An 18,645-nucleotide genomic window follows, 5' to 3' on the forward strand; every position below is an offset into this window, starting at 1 on the left:
ACTAATGTTTGTCAGTTCCATCTGGAGCAAAGCAGAAAAGAATTATTGTACCTCACATAAGGAGACTAGAGCCATTGTAAGGAGTGTAATGCAGAAAGATTTGTACATAAGAGGGTGTCATTTTACACATGAGGCACTCATCTATAATTTCAGTTCCAAAGCTTCATTGACTTCCAGTTGTGATAGGAAACAGCAAAATTGGTCTGCCTTTTCATCTCAGTATGGCTATAATATGAAATATCATGAAACTAATGAAAATTGTAATGCTGACTGTTTATCAAAATTGTCATTACCTGAACAAATTGAACCTAACAATACTGCTGTATATTTTAAATTTCCTCATACCTGGCAGTGCCTGTGACAAAGCAAGCTGGGATATTTTTACTTCCCCTCTTGCTTTGCCATCAGCCTCTTTAAATTCGTTTTTCATTTCTGAACTAATTACCATTAACACAGGTGAGTATAATCTGTATTTTCATAACAGAGAAAGGTTGGCTCTCAGTTTTAAAGAATATAACATCAGATCTAATTTTGTGCTTAGTTTTATGTATGTGATTGATTTTCTGATTTATTTTGACTATTCCTAGTTAGTATCTTTTGTTACAGGGTGGAAACAGTAACTGTTTCACAACTTAAATTCTATTGTTGATATATAAACAAATAGAAATTCTGTACTAATTACAAACATTTGGAAGACAAAATACTAGTAATCTTAAAGCATCTATTTAGCTCTATTTGTAAACATATTAGCAAAGCCAACCCATAATTAATTCCAAAGCAATTAACAGTTTTGTCCAAAGTATTGTTCGCATACTTATATTTGTGAAGTTCATCATTTAAACACATAATTTGGCCTAACTCTATTTGTAAACATATTAGCAAAGCCAACCCATAATTAATTCCAAAGCAATTAACAGTTTTGTCCAAAGTATTGTTTGCATACTTATATTTGTGAAGTTCATCATTTAAACACATAATTTGGCCTAACTCTTGCAGCAGAAGAAACTGTTAAAAAGGAACAATTTTTTGATGTATTCAGTTAATTTAATGAGTTAAGTTTTAATCATAATTTCTGTAAATTTAGCTTTGAACAATGTGTAGTTTCAGTACCTATTATTGTGATGATATATAAGGGCCCCATTTTTGGTCACTAGGCAGTCAGTCCACAGCCGAGTTTCAGATGAGGAACCTGTGTTGTTTAGAACGACAACAATGCATCAACTTAAAAGTGTAATAAGTGTTACATAATTAGGCCATGTGTTAAAACATTGACAGTGTTTGCTTCATGTGTACCCTTCTATTCTTCAAGAACTGTGAACTTTGTGGTTACATTTTTTACTGCTCGTAAATGTTCAACAGGAAACTATTGTAGCAGTATGTGGATGTTCACCTGCTAACTATTAATGAGGCTTATGGGAAGTTAGAACAACAGTGCACTGGCCATATGTATCTGTGTATTATTGGGAGGTTGTGAAAAAGTGAAAGTAAAAGACTGTGAAATATAACTGTGCGTCTGTCGGCTGCATCATTTACAGTAGACAGTACTGTATGTCCATCCCCTTTTTTTCAGTCAGTATGTCAACACTGAGGACAATCAACAAAGAATAAAAGTAGATGAACCACTACAGTCCCTATTGCAGTTAAAGAAATTTCCAAAGAGACTGTCAGAGATAAAATATTATCTGTTGTACTGAATTGTGTCAAAATTGATTTTGAGGAATTTTCCAGTACCATGTATGTGAGTGTAGTAGATGCCCACAGTAAGTAGTAAGAAGTAATCAAGATATCCTCTGCCATCACTTCTGCTCTATTGGATTCATTAACCTGCTTGTTTCTCAAATTTGTCTGCCCAAAGTTGATCATACACTTGTAGTGATGAAGTGCAACATCAGATTTAAGAAGTACTAACTGAAATATCAAAAGAAATAAGCAATATATAAATTGATAGATGCAGATATTGTGCCAGAATTCAAGCATGCAAGAAAGGAATCAGACAGCGAAGAAAGCAGCTGGGATGCTATAAAGTCAAATATAACAAATGCAACTGCAGATGTATTAGGAATAAGGAAGTAAGAATGTAGGAAGCCTTGAATGATCTCAGTAATATTGTAACTTATTGACAAAAAGAACAGACTAAAAGAAAAGAGGCCTGATCAGTACAAAACAATTAAAAACAAGGTAACAACATTTTGCCATTTAGAGAAAGAAAAGTGTCTGGAAAAAATTAGAAAAGAAACAGATGATGATTGTAAATGTGGGAAAGAGGATGAAGCTTATTGCAATATTAAATTGTTGCAGCACAGGCACAGAACCAAGAATAACATAGTGAGGGAAAAAATGGAATGCTGCTGTTTGACATAGAAACTGTGAGTGATGGATGGAAATAGTCTACTGAAGACGAAAAAGCAACCAATGAAAGTAATAAGGGACCACTGTTAATGAGTTCTTCCTTGCACTTAATAGATTAAAATCACATAAAGCAATGAGCAAAGATGAGTTCTCTGCAGAGCTCCTACAAAAAGTAGAGATAACATCAAAAGTAAATTTTTTACTGTGCTATCTAAATGTTATGAAGAGGTCATCATACCACTGATTTCACAAGTAGTAGAACTATTGCTTTACCCAAGGGGGCAAATGCAGGGGACTGCACAAATTATTATAGAACACCAGCCCTTCTGTCACAGGTATAAAAATATTATTGTCAGTAATTGCAGAGCAGGCTACAATGCAAATAAACTGGAACTTAAGCAAAGAGCATTTTAGTTTCAGATCAGGAATGGAATGACGGAAGCAATAGTAGCACAAGGTGAAATTTTGGACAGATGATTATAAGTAAACAGAAAAACACATATAGTATTTATGGACTGAAAAAAGGCATTTTATATGGTTGATGGGAAGTTATTATATAAAGAAATGTGCAAAAGAGGACATGCCTGGAAGGACAGGCAACTAAATTTGAATATATAACTTTAAGCATATTAATGGTAGCAAAAAAGAAGCAAAAACTGGAAGAGAAGTGAGAGAGGAGTGCTGTTTGGCACCTTACCTATTTAATATGTTCATCAAGGAGGCAATAACAACAATGAAAAAAATGATTGGAATCAAAATTAATGGTATGTATAATCACTGCATCAGATGTGCTAATAATATTGCACTAGTGATAAACTCAGAGAAGGAAATAAATAAAATGCTTATGATCTGAAATCAAGTAGTAATAAAGCCAAAAATAAAGAACAAGATGACAAAAGTCATGTTTATAGGCAAGAAAGGAAGAAAGGAGGAGGATATAAGACTAACATACAACTAGGTACTGAGCAGCTTGAGAAAGCAATTGAATTTTGCTAACTCAATAGCAATGTGTGGGAAAATAACGAATGTTTCAATGAAATCAAGAGAAGAATAGCACTGGGGAAGAGTGTCATCCAAAATAAGAGGAACCTTCTGCTGAATAAGCGCACCACCTTCCACACTAAGAAGTGGTTTGTACAGACATATTTATGGATTGTCCCAACATGTGGATGTGAAACCTAGACATTGGCAAAACAAGAGAAAGCTCACTTTGAAGCTATGGAAATGTGGAGTGTTCTTGCCACTTGCCTGCCCTAACTTTATGTTATTTCAGCATTTATTTTCAACAACTACTCTTTACCTTCATTCCACTTTATTTTTCTATATTTTTATTGTTTTCTTTCCAACCTGTCTATCCTTCCCCCAAACACTTTTCTATGATGTACTGTGCACTTAGATTTCTTCTCTTATTGACTCTCTACAATATTTTTTCAGTAAATCCTGTCTTACTTACTGCCATATCTTTCACCTTTAAGTTCTCAGGTTTTCAAATGTCATCTGGTGCAGGTACCAACAATCAGTCTTTTGTTCTCATCCCATCCAGTAAGTCTCCTCTGACCCTGGGTTCTGGGAAACTTTTCCATAGCTCTCCCCATTTCCTCAAACTCACACCTCAAGCACACATGACCGGCAGCTCCAGTGGGAGCTGCTGGAGTTGACAGTCATGTGTGCATGAGGTGTGCTTACTTGTATGAATGTATGTTGTGTGTTTCTCTTTTTTGTGATGAAAGCTGTGGCCAAAAGCTTCATGTAAATGTCTTTTACCTGTAACTGTGTCTGTCTGCAGCTTAACATGCCATCTTTACAGTAAGTAGCAATCTATTTTTCAACTTATTTTCTAAATCTGACTCAATTCACTTATTTGCCACACTTCTTATTCCTAATATTTCTACATTGTCCAGTTACACTAATCTGACATTTGCCTATGTTTGATGTCAATGTGCAGTAACCATTCACAGTCAGCAAGTGGAAGCACTAGCAGTGGAGGGTATATAAAGTTTGTCAGGGAGTACAGCTGTTGTGGTAATGCAGAAATGGAATGACGTCCAAAAGGACATGATAATTGGCTTTTGGGCCAAGGATGGAAGCATTTCCATAACTGCTAAGTCTGCAAACTGTTTGCGTGTCACCATGGTTAAAGTATACTTTGCATGGCCAAACAGCACTATCCAAAATTCATGCCAAGGCAGCTGTGTACACCACAGGCCACAGATGACACTGGTGAAGGATGACTACAGAGATGTGTATGTGCAGACAGCTGCACAACTGACTATCCAGGTGAACCAAGGTGCTATCAACAGAGTCCCCTCAATGACTGTTCAGTGAACATTGTTGCATATGGGCCTCTGCAGCAGGCCCATTGGCAAAGAAGCTGAAATTTGCACACCAATACCACAATTGGATGTCCATTGAATGGTGATACGTGGCCTTTTCAGATGAATCACATTTTATGCTCTGTCAGACAGATGGCCATTGGAATGTACAGCATGAAATGTCTAAAATCAAACCCCCTGCAACAATCATTGGAAGGGTCCAGGTAAGAGGAGGGAGCACTATGGTCTGGGGAATGTTTTTGTGGCATTCACTGGGTGATCCACAATGGATCAACACAATTATGCATCTAACCCTGGGTCCATGTCTACTCTACATGGAGTTTGTTTTTCCTTGGCATGATGGAATCTACCAACAGGATAATGTAACATGTCCACAGTTTGCAGTGTACGTGGGTGGTTTGAAGAGTACCAGGATAATTTTACCAAACTCCCCTGGCCATCAAACTCTCTGGAATTAAACCCAATCAAGAATCTGTGGGACCATCTCAGTTGGCTGTTCTCGCCATGGACCCCAACTGAGAAACCTAGTGCAGCTGGTGACCACACTGGAGCCACCATGGCTCCAAATCCCTGTCAGTACCTTCCAGAACCTCATGACTCTCTTCCTGCATGTCTCACAGTGGCCTGATATGCAAAAGGTGCTTATTCAGGCTTTTAACAGATGGTCAACTTAACGTGACTGGAGAGTGTAGTTTATGTAATAGGATTCTGTGGTCAACAGTGTCAAACGAGATCCAAGAAGATGCTAGTTACCTTCCCAACTTTGTCCATTGCTTCAAGAATAACTTCTGTAAAATGTGCAACAGCAGACTCTGTACCCCTTTTGGGCTTGAAACTAATTGCTCATTGTGAAGGATATTATGTTTATTCAGATAGTTCATTAATTTGTTGTTATTATTGTTCTTAATATTTTAGAATTGGAAGAAAGTACTGAAATTGGTCTGTTATTCACCTCACCTTCCTTGAGTATAGGTAGGTAGTAGCCCTACTTTAGCTTGTTTCAGATATTTGGGAAAGCAGCCAGATTTTAATGATAAATTAATTATTTCTGTTAATGATACTTTTAAGCTTTTTGTGCATTCTTCAAGGATGCAAACTGGAATTTCATCTAGATCTGCAGAAGTTTTAATTTTTTAATTGATGTACTACATGTGTAACCTCTATCTCAGGTTTTGGCAGGAGCACCAATGTGTTTGCTGGCTAGTCCCTAATGGGTAAAACAGCAGTATCTGGAAATTACTGCTGTAATTTCTAGCAGTGCTGTTGAAGTATCCATTCACATAGTTTGCTAATTCATTTCAACAGCTTATTTGTACATCTTTCTTTTTAATGTGTGAGTTCAGGTGCTTTTCCCCAATACTTGTTGTCTCCCCCATGATAATGTTCCATCTTGGTTCTGTTTTCTGGCTTCAGCAATATTGTATCGTTTGTGAGTGCTTTCTTTCAGCTAGGAGTGCCTGTCTGTAAACTGTCCCATATTTTTTTGCAAATTTTCAAGAAAGCTGGGTAATTTCATTTATTTTTTATGGATGCCAAATACCTAAATAGTATCAGAATATTTATTGATACCTTTTGCCACACATAGAGTGCTGAAGATAGTGTGATGGTATGGGGAGTCATTGAATACACAACACAACCAAATCTGGTTCACACAGTTGGTAATTCTGTATTGCGTTGTCTGAAGAACCATATTCCACAGCAAAGTTGGTACCTCATGATGGAAACACAAGTAAGGACAGTTTCTTCCTGATGCAGCAAAAAATGAGAGACATCAATGAAGACATGCCTCAAGAGATACCTTATGACACTGCTGCTGTAAAATTACTTACATGATAGCATAGTGCCACTCAGCCCAGTCTGCAATCATCGTCTTACTTCAGATTCAGCAATGTGAGTTGTATTAGAAGTTGGAATTGTATCAAAGTTTATCACCAATTGAACACTGAGATGAGACTATCATTCTGTATTGTGTCAAGCGGTGAAATGTAGTTCAGCGACAGTAACAAATACACATGACATTTCAGTGGATCTGGATTGTTTCCAAATTAAGTATTTCATATTGTTCAAGTTTTAATAAAGTGATCTAATATTTTGTGTATTTTGTAGTATCCACCTGACCTCCTCCAGAAGTAAATGTAGGCTCATGAATGCCTTAAGTGTTTTATTTTTGACTGCCACTACAATTTGCAAAGTAGGTGTTATATTCCTGATGCTTCTGCACCCTATCTTCAAGGTCTCTGAGACATTAGCTTTCAGCTTGATAATTCCTGACCACATGTGGCCTATGTTGGCCCGACTTACTTCAACACAGAGAGTGTTTGACTATTGCCCCATCCAGCAAGTTCTCTAGAACTGACCAATATTGAAAACATCAGGTCATGGGATATTGAAAGACTGGCACACCAGCGCATGCCATCCATTATCATTGTTGAAATGTGCTACAGAGCTGAAGTAGCATGGAATGCTGTCCCCAGATCTATCACCCAGGCTCAGTTTGACTCATTGCCCAGTCTGATTAGAGCCATTATTGCCAACAGAGGTTACAGCTCTGTGTTTTAAATTATGCACCATGCTTACTCCAAAATCACCTAAAAATTTAGTCGAGCATTCATCCTACAATACTGTACATGCACAGTAAGATAAAATTTTCTTTTTGTAATTCTTTATAATGTTGCACTCTAATGGCCAGTTGTATATTTGGTGACTTAATTGAATTCCTTTACCGATTTTGTCAGATCCTGGCCAGTATTTCCTGATTGCATTGCTGGATGTATGATGTGCACTTAACACAATTATGCTTTCTATCTACGCTTTCTATCTATTGGTATCCTGACAATGCAGACTAAGAAGGAATGTACTGCTTGTGCTTGGAATTCTGCTTATGAATGTGATGACTTTTGCACAACCTTATTGGAGCCATAGCAATGTCAGTGTCCTAGGTACCCAGTGTCTCCACCAAACCATGTCATGAACAATCTAGAATCAGGTAAAAGTTATGAAAGCAGGATCAGCAAAACGAAATGACACTTTAAAATAAATTTCTATTTCTTTGACATACACATGAAATTACACACAGAGCTGAACTGCCAGCATCCCCAGACAGCATGCATGGCTGTTGATCCCCCTGTTAGCTGTGCAACTTGTTAATCCTGTAGTGGTTGCGTGGATTACATATGTAATCCACATGTGGAAATTCAAATAAATTTGGAAGTCCAGAAGCAACAATGCTTCGAGCTTCTGTGCGAGAGATGGTCACATGTAGTTCCTTCACAGGACCTCGTCAAAGTCAGCAGTCTACCACTGTGGTCCATGGGGCCTGTTATGTAAGTATTTTCGAAAAACAGTTTTTTCCTTAGTCTACTTTTTCCACTTATTTGTTGGAATATGTATTACATCTATTCATTGTTGTTTTACAATGTATAAATATTTGAAATAATAGTAGAATTTCATAGAATTTTATGTAAATTGTGGATCAGAGGCAAGAAGTTCAGATTCTGGCATGGCTGAAGGAGACTGAGGATGAGAAAGATATTCCAGACTCAAGTTCTAATGATGAAAATGATATTCTGGAAGAGCAGGACCATCAATCTGAGTCCGAGCAAGAGGCAGAAGTACCAAGTGAGGTAACTGATAACAGTCCTGACTTTTCATGTGATGAACCATCCCAGAGAAGCAGACGGGTTGATTTTTATACTGGTGTAGATGACACAATCTGGTCAAAGACTCCTCCTCTCAATATAGGATGAACTAAAGCTCATAACATTGTATATGTTCCTCCTGGTCTTAAAGGAACTGCGCAACAGGAAACTATTATCGAAGATTGCATTTCCCTTTTTTTGGACGATAATATCATTTATCTTATAACCAAATACACTAACATAAAAATAGACCACATCAAGAATAATTTTTCTAGAGAGAGAGAGAGAGAGAGAGAGAGAGAGAGAGATGTTAAACAGATACATCTGAAATAAAGGGACTTATTGGGATTCTTTTGACAAGTGGCATGCTGAAAATAAGTTGATCGAGCACAAGCCAAAAGTTTGACCACATAAAACATACTGGAATTGATGCAATTTATTTGACTATGTCTGAGCAGAGACTTAAATTTCTTTTGAGGACTTTGCAATTTGAAGATATTGATGATCACAAAGTGAGTGCAAAAATTGACAAACTGGCCCCAGTACATGAAATATTTGATCTGTTCCTTGTAAACTTTCAACAGTACTTTGTTCCGAGTGCTGAAATGACTTTGGGAGAACAACATTTGGAATTCAAGGGACACTGTCCATTTAGGCAGTACATTCCCAGCAAGCCCATAAAATATGGAGAGAAGGTATTTGCACTTGTGGATGCTCACTACCCCTATACTTTCAACCTTTCAACTTGGAAATACATGCTGGCAAACAACCAGAAGGGCCATATCACTTGAGTAACAAAAGAAGCAATGTGGTAATAAGAGTCATACTCTTGTGTTCAGGAGAAACATCAATATAACAATGGACAATTGGTTCTCTTCACTTCATGTTGCCAAGCAGCTGTCTGAAAATAGAACAACCATGGTTGCCACAGTACAGAATGACAAAAGACAAGCGCCCAGGGAATTTTGTGTGGCGAAAGGAAATCCAATTAATTCATCAAAATTTGGCTTCCACCCTCCCCTGCACATTGGTTTCTTACATGCCAAAACCTAACAGAGTAGTGATTTTGATGTCAACAATGCCCGATGATGCAAAAATTGATGCCGACACAGGATCTAAGCAGAAACCAGATATAATAACTCATTACAACTGTACAAAGAATGGTGTGGATCTAGTTGATAAGATGTGTATGCTTTATGACGTATCCAGAAATTCAAGAACATGGCCTCTTACTGTATTTTATGATTTGCTGAACCTTAGTGCCCTCAATGCATTTTGCATTTATGCAGCAAACCAAAACTACACTGTTATCCAATGTCAAGATTTTCTTATTGACCTGTCTTTGTCTTGGGTGAAACATTTGTCTCAGTGGAGATTAGACAAAAAATGTTGCCAAGAAGTCTGTCCTTCAAAATAAAGGACTTTCTTGGCATTCCTCTCATAGAAAGTCAGCCAGCAACTTTAGGAATGCACAGAGTAGTTCTGTGGGTCACTGCTATGACTGCGAAGATCAAGAAATAGAAGTACAATAAAAGTGTGTAACATGTGAAAAAATTTTTTTGCCCCAATAATTCCAAGATCACCTGTATTTCTTGTTCAGAAAATCACGATTGGAATTTTTTTAAAACAAATATGTGTTTTTTGAAAGTAAATCAAAGCCAATGGTGCTATTTTCCTTAAAATTATGATTTTCTGTGAAAAGTTTGTTGTTTTTTCAAATATGAGGTCATATGTATACGCTTTGTTGATTGGTTTTAATGAACATTACTATGGGTAACACATTAAAACATTCAATAAAAATATCTGAAAATTCAGTGGCCTCAGTTTTTAGTTGAGAGAATGGCATACATATGTAATCCATGCGACCACTTACACTTCTTTTTAGAGCACGAGCACTGCAGGGTTAAGGTTGAGTGACTTGTGTTCTTAAACAATGTAGATAGATGTGATGTACATGCAACTGCAATGGAGAGGTGTATATGGAGATGATAGAAAAACCTGTGATTCCTGAAGGGGGGCAGCAGCTTTTCCATTAGGTTCAAAATTCTTTAGCTGCAGGGGAAACAGTCTGGATGATTGAGTGACCTGGCCTTGTAGCATTAACCATTATTTTGGTACAGTCAACAGATGAAAGCAAAGGAAAATTGCAAATGAAATTTTTTCTGGGCAGCACTATTGTATGGTTTAATGATCATCTTGTGTAATATATTCTGTGCGTAAAGCTGTTTGTCATTAAAATCTCAGAATGTGGTTGTCATTAAACATTGGCATTCTACAGGTCATAGTATGGAATGTAAGTAGGTTAGTGAATTTAAATATTAAAATAGATAAGTTGAAGTTAGATACGGTGGGAATTAGTGAAGTGCAGTGATGGAAAGACCATGAGTTTTGGTCAGGTAAGTTTTGGGTTATAAACACAAAATCAAATAGGATTAATGCAGGACTATGTCTAATAATGAATAAAATAGGAACAGAACAGCACAGTGGATAATTTATTGCAGCAAAGATAGATAAAAATCCCGCAACCACAACAGCAAAACAAGTCTATTTTCGCTATATACAAAGAAATTTAAACAATACATCATTATATGAAAGAAATTGTTCACCTAGCCAAGGGAAACAGCAATTAAATTATTAATTTCTCCATATGATGATTCCACAACTGATTGTTTAATTAATAAGAAACTGTTCCAGTTGCTGTATAGGACTTTATGTAGTCCACAACCAATTCCAGGCTTTATATTTTGCCAGTTTTCAAGAATATGTATTATGTAATAAATTAAACAGTCTTGAGACATTCTATGCCTCATAATATCATTGGGTATTTAACATTTTAAATCCACCTGACTTGTATTTTTATCATTTGGATGTGATTATCTACAGTATAATACAACTTTTATATTCCTTCTGTACTCATATATATGTAAATCTAGTTTTTTCACCCTCTAATAACTATAATATTTATGGCAGTTTTGAGAACCGCTTGAAAAAGACATAATATAAATGCAGAAAATGGTAGTGAATTATATAAAGTTCTTCACAGCAAATGGAACAGCTTTTTCCTAAATAATAAATGTGATTGTGATGGGAAAATGAACTGTAGAAAAAGGCAGAGAAGGAAAAATATTAGAAGAAAATGGACTGTGGGGAAAGAATTGAAAGGGAAAGCAGACTGGTAGAATTCTGCACAGAGCATAATTTAATCATTGCTAAAACTTGATTTAAGAATCAAGAAAGAGGCTTGTATGTGTGGAAGAACCCTGGGGACACAAGAAAGGTTCAGATAGATCGTATAATTGTAGGACAGGGAATTCAAAATGAAATTTTAAACTGCAAAACCATAATTGATTTGTTACGAACAGTAGATTAAAATTGAAGATATTGCAAAAAGTAGGAAACTGAGGAGTTGGGACCTGAACAAATTGAAAGAACCAGAGACTGTACAGAATTTCAAACAGAGCATTAGGCAGTGACTCACTGAAACAGGGCAAAGGAATACAACAAAAGATGAATGGTTAGGTTCGCGAGAGAAATAATGACTGCAGCAGAGGATCAAATAGGCAGGATGACAAGGCCCAGTAAAAATCCTTGGATAACATGGGATATTGAATTTAACTGGTAAATGAATCATGCAAAAGGGAACACAGATGTCTATAAACGGCTCAGTGGGCTTGGTTAGAGGAAAAATGCATGGCTGTCAAAGCAAGCATAACCGAGGATTAATGCCACCTACTAAAGGAATCTTTGGAGGGAAGAGAAGCAGCTATATGAATACAGGAAGCTCCAGTGCCAAGCCAGTAATAAGCAGAGAAGGGAAAGCTGAAATGTCAAATCACTTTACAGAAGGCTTCACAAGGGAAGCTAATTCAAGGAAAATATTACAGAAAGAGATGAGGAAGTAGATGAAGATGAGGTTGAGAGATGATATTGTGAGAAGAATTTGACAGAGAATTTAAAGACCTAAGTAGAGACAAAGCCCCTGGAGTTGACCACAGTCCCCCAAAGTTATCAAGATCCTTGGGAAACCCAGCCATAAAAAACTGTTCCACTTGGTGCATGAGATGCATGTGACAGACAAAATGCCCTCAAACTTCATGAAAAATTTAATAATTTCATTTCCACACAAAGCAAGTGCTGAGAGGTGTGAAAATTACCAAACTATCAATTTAACAAATAAGGGTTGCAAAATACTGACACAAATGACCTGCAGAAAGGAAAATCTCATATAGAAGTGAGAAAAATATCTGGAAATATCACTCTGCAATCCAGTTCCAAAACCTTTCCAACAGCAAACCTGACATTGAACCCTGCCTTGAACAGTTCTCACCATGATCCCAACTTGATGCACCACAACTACCTCAAAACTAACACTTCCAAGCCTTCCAAGAATTCTTCACATCCAGCACTGCTTCACAACCCTTCCTCAGGTCCCTAAAACATGACCCTAAACTGTCCTCCACGGAACTTCAGGCTCCACATTCCCTAAAAGCTGATGACTGCATCATTATCCTCCCAGCAGACAAAAGATCTACCACTGTGTTACTTGACTGACAGGAATATGTTAGTGAAGGTCTACACCAGCTGTCTGACACCTCTACATAAAGCATATGCCATCATGATCCTACCCCTGTGATTCAAACTGACCTGCAGTCCCTCCTAAAAACCTCAGGACTCTCACTTGGACTTACACTTAAATTCAAAGAACTTCTTACCCTACCTGAACTATGCACCTCTACCTTTTACCTTCTTCCTAACATCTACAAACCCAACCATCCTGGTCATCTTATAGTTGTTGGCTTCAAAGCACCCACCGAACATATATCTTCCTTAGTTGATCAATATCTTCTTCCTAAGATCCACAAACCCATTCATCCTGGCCATCCTATAGTCACTGACTTCAAAGCACCCATTGAATTTATATTTTCCTTAGTTGACCAACACCTCCTGTATTACAGATCCCAATTATTTCCTAGATCATCTGAAATCTGTGGCTGTCCCACTTCCACCAAACACCTTGCATGTCACCATTGATGCCATCTCCCTGTGTACCAACATCCCCCATGTGCATGGTCTGTCTGCTGCTGAACGTTTCCTCAGTCAGCACCCACCTGATTCCACAGCTATGGCATCCTTCCTGCTCAACTCAATCAACTTTACACTTATCAACAATTACTTCACCTTTGAAGGGCAGACATACAAACAGATCAGGGGTACAGCCATGGGAACCAGGATGGCTCCTTCCTATGTCAGCCTTTTCATGTGTGACTTGGAGCGGGCTTTCCTGGGATCCATAAGCTTCAGTCCCTGGTCTGGTCTAGATAAAATGATGACATCTTTACCATAAGGACTCATGATAAGGCTGACTTGTTAAAATTCCTGGAACCTCTCAGTATCTCCTCCAAATTAAATTTCACATGGTTCCATTTCAAATCCCATGCCACTTCCCTTGATGTTGATCCCATCGTCACTACACACTTCTCTCTACATTCAACCTACTTACAAACAACAGTACTTACATTTTGACAGCTGCCATCCTTTCCATGTCAAACATTCCCTCCCACATAGCCTTGGCATTTGAAGAAAAGCTTCAGACCCTGCTTTGGATGCAGTCTTTACATCAATACACCACCTTGCTCACCTCAGCCTTCACTGGACATAATTACCACAGCAGCATAGTTCAAAAGCAGGTTTCCTGTGCCATCACTTCCAATCCTGGCACTGCTGATCCCTCCAAAAAACAACTTCGGAGCACATCACTTGTCACTCAGTATTATCCAATTCCTGAATGTATTAATAGCTGCTTTGACAAGGCCACGACTTCCTAAAATCATGCCCTGAAATGAGACCCATTGTGTATGAGATTCAACCCACCACACTTATAGAATAGTTTTTCATCACCCTTCCAAGCTCTGCAATATCCTTGTCCAACCCTGTTCTCCTTCTGCACCCATCTCCCTACCCTATGGCTCCTACCCCTGTGACTGTCCTTGCTGCAAGACTTGCCCTATGCATCCTCATACCACCACCTATACCAGCCTTGTAACTGGCAAAACATATACTACCAAAGGGAGAGTCACCTGTGAAATGACAAATGTCATACACCAGCTGTTATGTAAACACTGTTTGCCATTTTACACTGGCACGACTACCATGCAGTTATCAGTTAGGATGAATGGGCACAGACACAGGGGTGTATACTAGCATCACACAATACCCTGTTGCAGAACATGCTCTGCAACATGACAGTCATGATCTTGATGCCTTTTCACCACATGCAACATCTGGATTCTTCCCCCAGACACCAGTGTCTCAGAACATTGCAGGGGGGGGGGGGGGGGGGGGGAACTAGTGCTACAACATATCCTTGGTTCTCACCACTGATCTGGCCTTAATTTACATTAAATCCTTCTGTCTCAGTATTTCTACACAGTAACTACTCCTTTCTTCATTCCATTTTAGTTTTAAACATCTTTCATTTTTTGACCTGTCTATTTTTCACCATCCACCCCCCACCATTGTTACAAACACTGTACTTAGCTTTTCACTCTTACTTATTCGTGTGCGATGTTTCAGTAGTGTCTCACATATTATCCTATCTTCCACTTTTAAGCTCTCAGATAAATGAATAAATGATCAAAGAGGAGACAGGAACAGAGTTTAATGTAGGATGAGTTTAGGAGTGGTGGGATGAAAGGATGTGTTGGACCACAACTTCATATCTGTGCAATTGTGAAGGAATGGTGTTGCATGGGAGGATGCATATGGCTCGTGTGATGTATGTAGCAGGTGCTACGTCCCTACAGTTATGCTGAAGCCCTGAAATGAGATCATCCCTCCACAATATCCTCCCTATGCCACCCAAAGTGGTATTTCATCATTCTCTTAATGTCCTCAACATCTTTGTCAGACCCTACAACATTCCAACCACTTTCCCAACTCAAAAGATTCTACAACTGTTACCGACTGTGCTGCAAAACCTGCCCCATGCATCCCTCCACTACCACCTCCTCTAGCCCCACCCCTGATAAAACTTACACCATTCAAGGCAAGGCCGTAAGTGAAATATCAAAACAACATATCATTTATCAGCCGACATGCATTCATTGCAAGCCATTCTACATTGGTATGGCAACCTCCAAACTGTTGAGCACATGAATGGGGACAAACGAATTGTCCGCATGGGGGATGCCCAATATTCAGTGGAGGAACACAGATGGAACTTGTGCTACAACAAATCCTTCCATCCACCCCCCCACCCCATGACTCAACCTACATTAACCTCTGCTCTTGTCTCCTCTTTGATCGTTTACTTATTTCTTTTATTTTTGTACCCTTTTCTCCTCTCTCCACACATGTGTGTAGTATATAGATATAGGTGCGCATGTATATGCTCCCACTCTCTCTCTCTCTCTCTCTCTCTCTCTCTCTCTCTCTCTCTCTCTGTGTGTGTGTGTGTGTGTGTGTGTGTGTTTCAATCTGCCCCCAATTCCGCTTTCATTATTTACTTTGTGATTCATTATCTTTCCCTTGTTACTTAATATTATTCATCTCATATACACGTATCAGACTATCTTCTTTGCTTCAAAGCTTGCACACTACTTACAATAAATTATCTTTGACTTCATTTTAAGCTGTTTACTCAATCTTTGCTTATCTTCCCCACAATGCCTCATAACATAGGTTGTGAGTGACCTGCATCCACTTTCGCTTCTTTTGCCATTTTTCCCTCCCTCCTCTCCCTCCCATGATGAAGAAACAAGTTTCTAAATGCTACATCTATACTCTGAAACCCCCTGGAGGTGCATGACAGAGGGTACACCCCATTGTACCAGTTATTAGGGTTTCTTCCTTTTACATTAGCATATGGAGCATGGAAAGAATGATTGTTTGAATGCCTCTGTGTGTGTGGTATCTAATCTTATCCTCACAATCCCTATGTAAGCAATACATGGGTGGTTGTAGTACATCCTTAGAGCAGTCATTTGAAGCCATTTCTCGAAACTTTGTTAACAGACTTTCTCAGGATAGTCTATGTCTGCTTGAAGAGTCTGCAAATTCAGTTCCTTTGGTATCTCTGTGACACTCACCCACAGATTAAACAAACCTGTGACCATCTGTGCTGCTCTTCTCTGTGTATGTTCAATATCTCCAGTTACTTCTACCCCATATGGGTACCATACATTTGAAAGCTATTCAATCCATACATTGAACAATGTATTAAGGAAACCAAGGAGAAATTTGGAGAAAGAATCAAGGTCAGGAGGAAGAAATAAGAACTTCAGTCTCTGCTGATGACATTTTTGTTTGTCAGAGATGGCATAAGATTTGTAAGAATAGTTGAACAGAATGGATAGTACCTTGAATATAGACTATAGCATGAACATCAATAAAAATAAAACAAGGACAATGGAATGAAGTCAATTTAAATTGTGTGATGCTAAGGGATTTCATTAGGAAAATAGATACTAAAAGCAGTGGATCAGATTTGTTATTTGGGCAGTGGATCAGATTTGTTATTTGGGCAGCAGTATTATTAATTAAGGCTGAAGTATAAGGGATATGAAATGTAGACTGGAAATAGTGAGAAAAACATTTATGAGAAAGAGGCATATTTTTAAATGTTAGGAAGTCTTTCCTTAAAGCATTTGTCTGAAGTGTAGCCTTATACAGAAGTGAAACAGGGACTATAAATAGTTCAGACTAGAAGGGAATAGGATAAATCTAATGATTATATTTGTAGATTGGTCAATTAATGTGGAGGTATTGTATCAAATTGGGAAATATAGCAAAACTTGATGAAAAGAAGGAAACAATTAATAGGACTCATCCTGAGGCATCAAGGAATTATCTATTTGACAATGAGGGTAAGCTGTGAAAGGGGGTAGGGTGGTGCAGGGATGAAGATAAAAAAAGTTACTCCCAAGATCTTCCAGTAATCACAAATGTTATTTGAGAATTAATTGTAAGAGACAGAAGTCAAACCAATGAGCCACCTGTTGCCAAGCAGCAACTGTAGTTGCTACACCATGGAACCTGTTTGTGAACAACTGAAGTCTCTCATTCATGATGGGATTTTTGGAATGTGATGTGTGAATGAATACTTCCTGATACATTCCCAATTTTGTACCACATAGGGGAGTAAGGTACATTGAAAAATGCTTCAGACGCAACATTTATTACACTCAATAGTTTTCAAAGTCTTCTAGATCATTATGCACAGTGAGAAATTCATTAAGATTTTACATCTATTGTCCCAGAAGAAGTGTAAACTTCTGTAAGTTCTTCATAAACAACCAGTAGCAATTGGATAGGAGGAAATTTGCTACTCACCATATAGTGGAGATGCTGAGTTACAGAGAGGCACAACAAAAAGATTCTCACAATTAAAGCTTTCAGCCATGGGCCTTCATCAACAATAGACACACATAGTGTGCACACACACACAGACACAGACACGCACACACACACACACACACACACACACACACACACACACACACACACACACACACACAAATGCAACTCTAACACACAACTGCAGTCTCAGGCAACTGAAACCACGTTGCTTATAATCTATACTTGGCTTCAGTCCACATCTGTTAAAGTTCTTTTTAATGAAATATAGATTAATTCTGAGCTGCCTGTGTATTCATAAAATCATGGAATCAATTTTTAGTATAATGGTAATTTTTTTTAATTACCTGCCAACAATGATGCTACAGCTGCAATGAAAAATGAGATTGCTATTGCTGGACCAGCTTCATTTCTTGACACAGATCCAGACACGACATATGCACCAAGGCCAAGTGTGCTGCCAGCACCCAGTGCAATGAGATCAAAAAGTGTAAGTACTCTTGCTAGACTACTCTGAGAAATATTAGTGTCATCAAACTGCTTTTTTTTAGTCATTTTCTTCACTAAAGATGGAAACATCTTGAAATCTGCCAGAAATAAGTAAAACATAAAATCATAACTGTAACTAATACATCACACAGAAATATTGTTGTTCATATAGTCATTATTTTTCTTGGCTCACAAAAAATCTTTTCATGGATTAATAATATTTGTCTATGACTAACAGAAAATTACAGAGCCAGTACACATTCAATTTTAATTATTTATAATGATGTACAAGTTACAGGGCTAGCTTATGTAGTCCAGTCTATTTATTTTTACCAGGATCATGATAAAGGACTAGTGAGAGTTGGGTATAGTTGTGACACAAGACAATTTTCCATTAGGACATAGGACATGTGGAATTTTGTTGCAACAGAAAATTATTTTCATTTATGTAAAATGCAATGACACATTTTTATGCATATTCA

The 18,645-nt window shown here is 37.9% G+C and overlaps 1 protein-coding gene across 1 annotated transcript in view; it reads right to left on the minus strand.

Moving 5' to 3' along the window:
* LOC126474399 (cationic amino acid transporter 3-like) overlaps window positions 1-18,645 on the minus strand; it is a 147,107-nt gene that overhangs the window by 105,840 nt on the left and 22,622 nt on the right. The window contains exon 2 of the mRNA XM_050101868.1: window positions 18,022-18,261. Within this exon, the coding sequence (XP_049957825.1) occupies window positions 18,022-18,261 (240 nt within the window). The remainder of the gene's footprint in view (window positions 1-18,021; window positions 18,262-18,645) is intronic.

The sequence above is a fragment of the Schistocerca serialis genome, chromosome 4 (assembly GCF_023864345.2).
Source record: "Schistocerca serialis cubense isolate TAMUIC-IGC-003099 chromosome 4, iqSchSeri2.2, whole genome shotgun sequence".
Taxonomy (NCBI): domain Eukaryota; kingdom Metazoa; phylum Arthropoda; class Insecta; order Orthoptera; family Acrididae; genus Schistocerca; species Schistocerca serialis.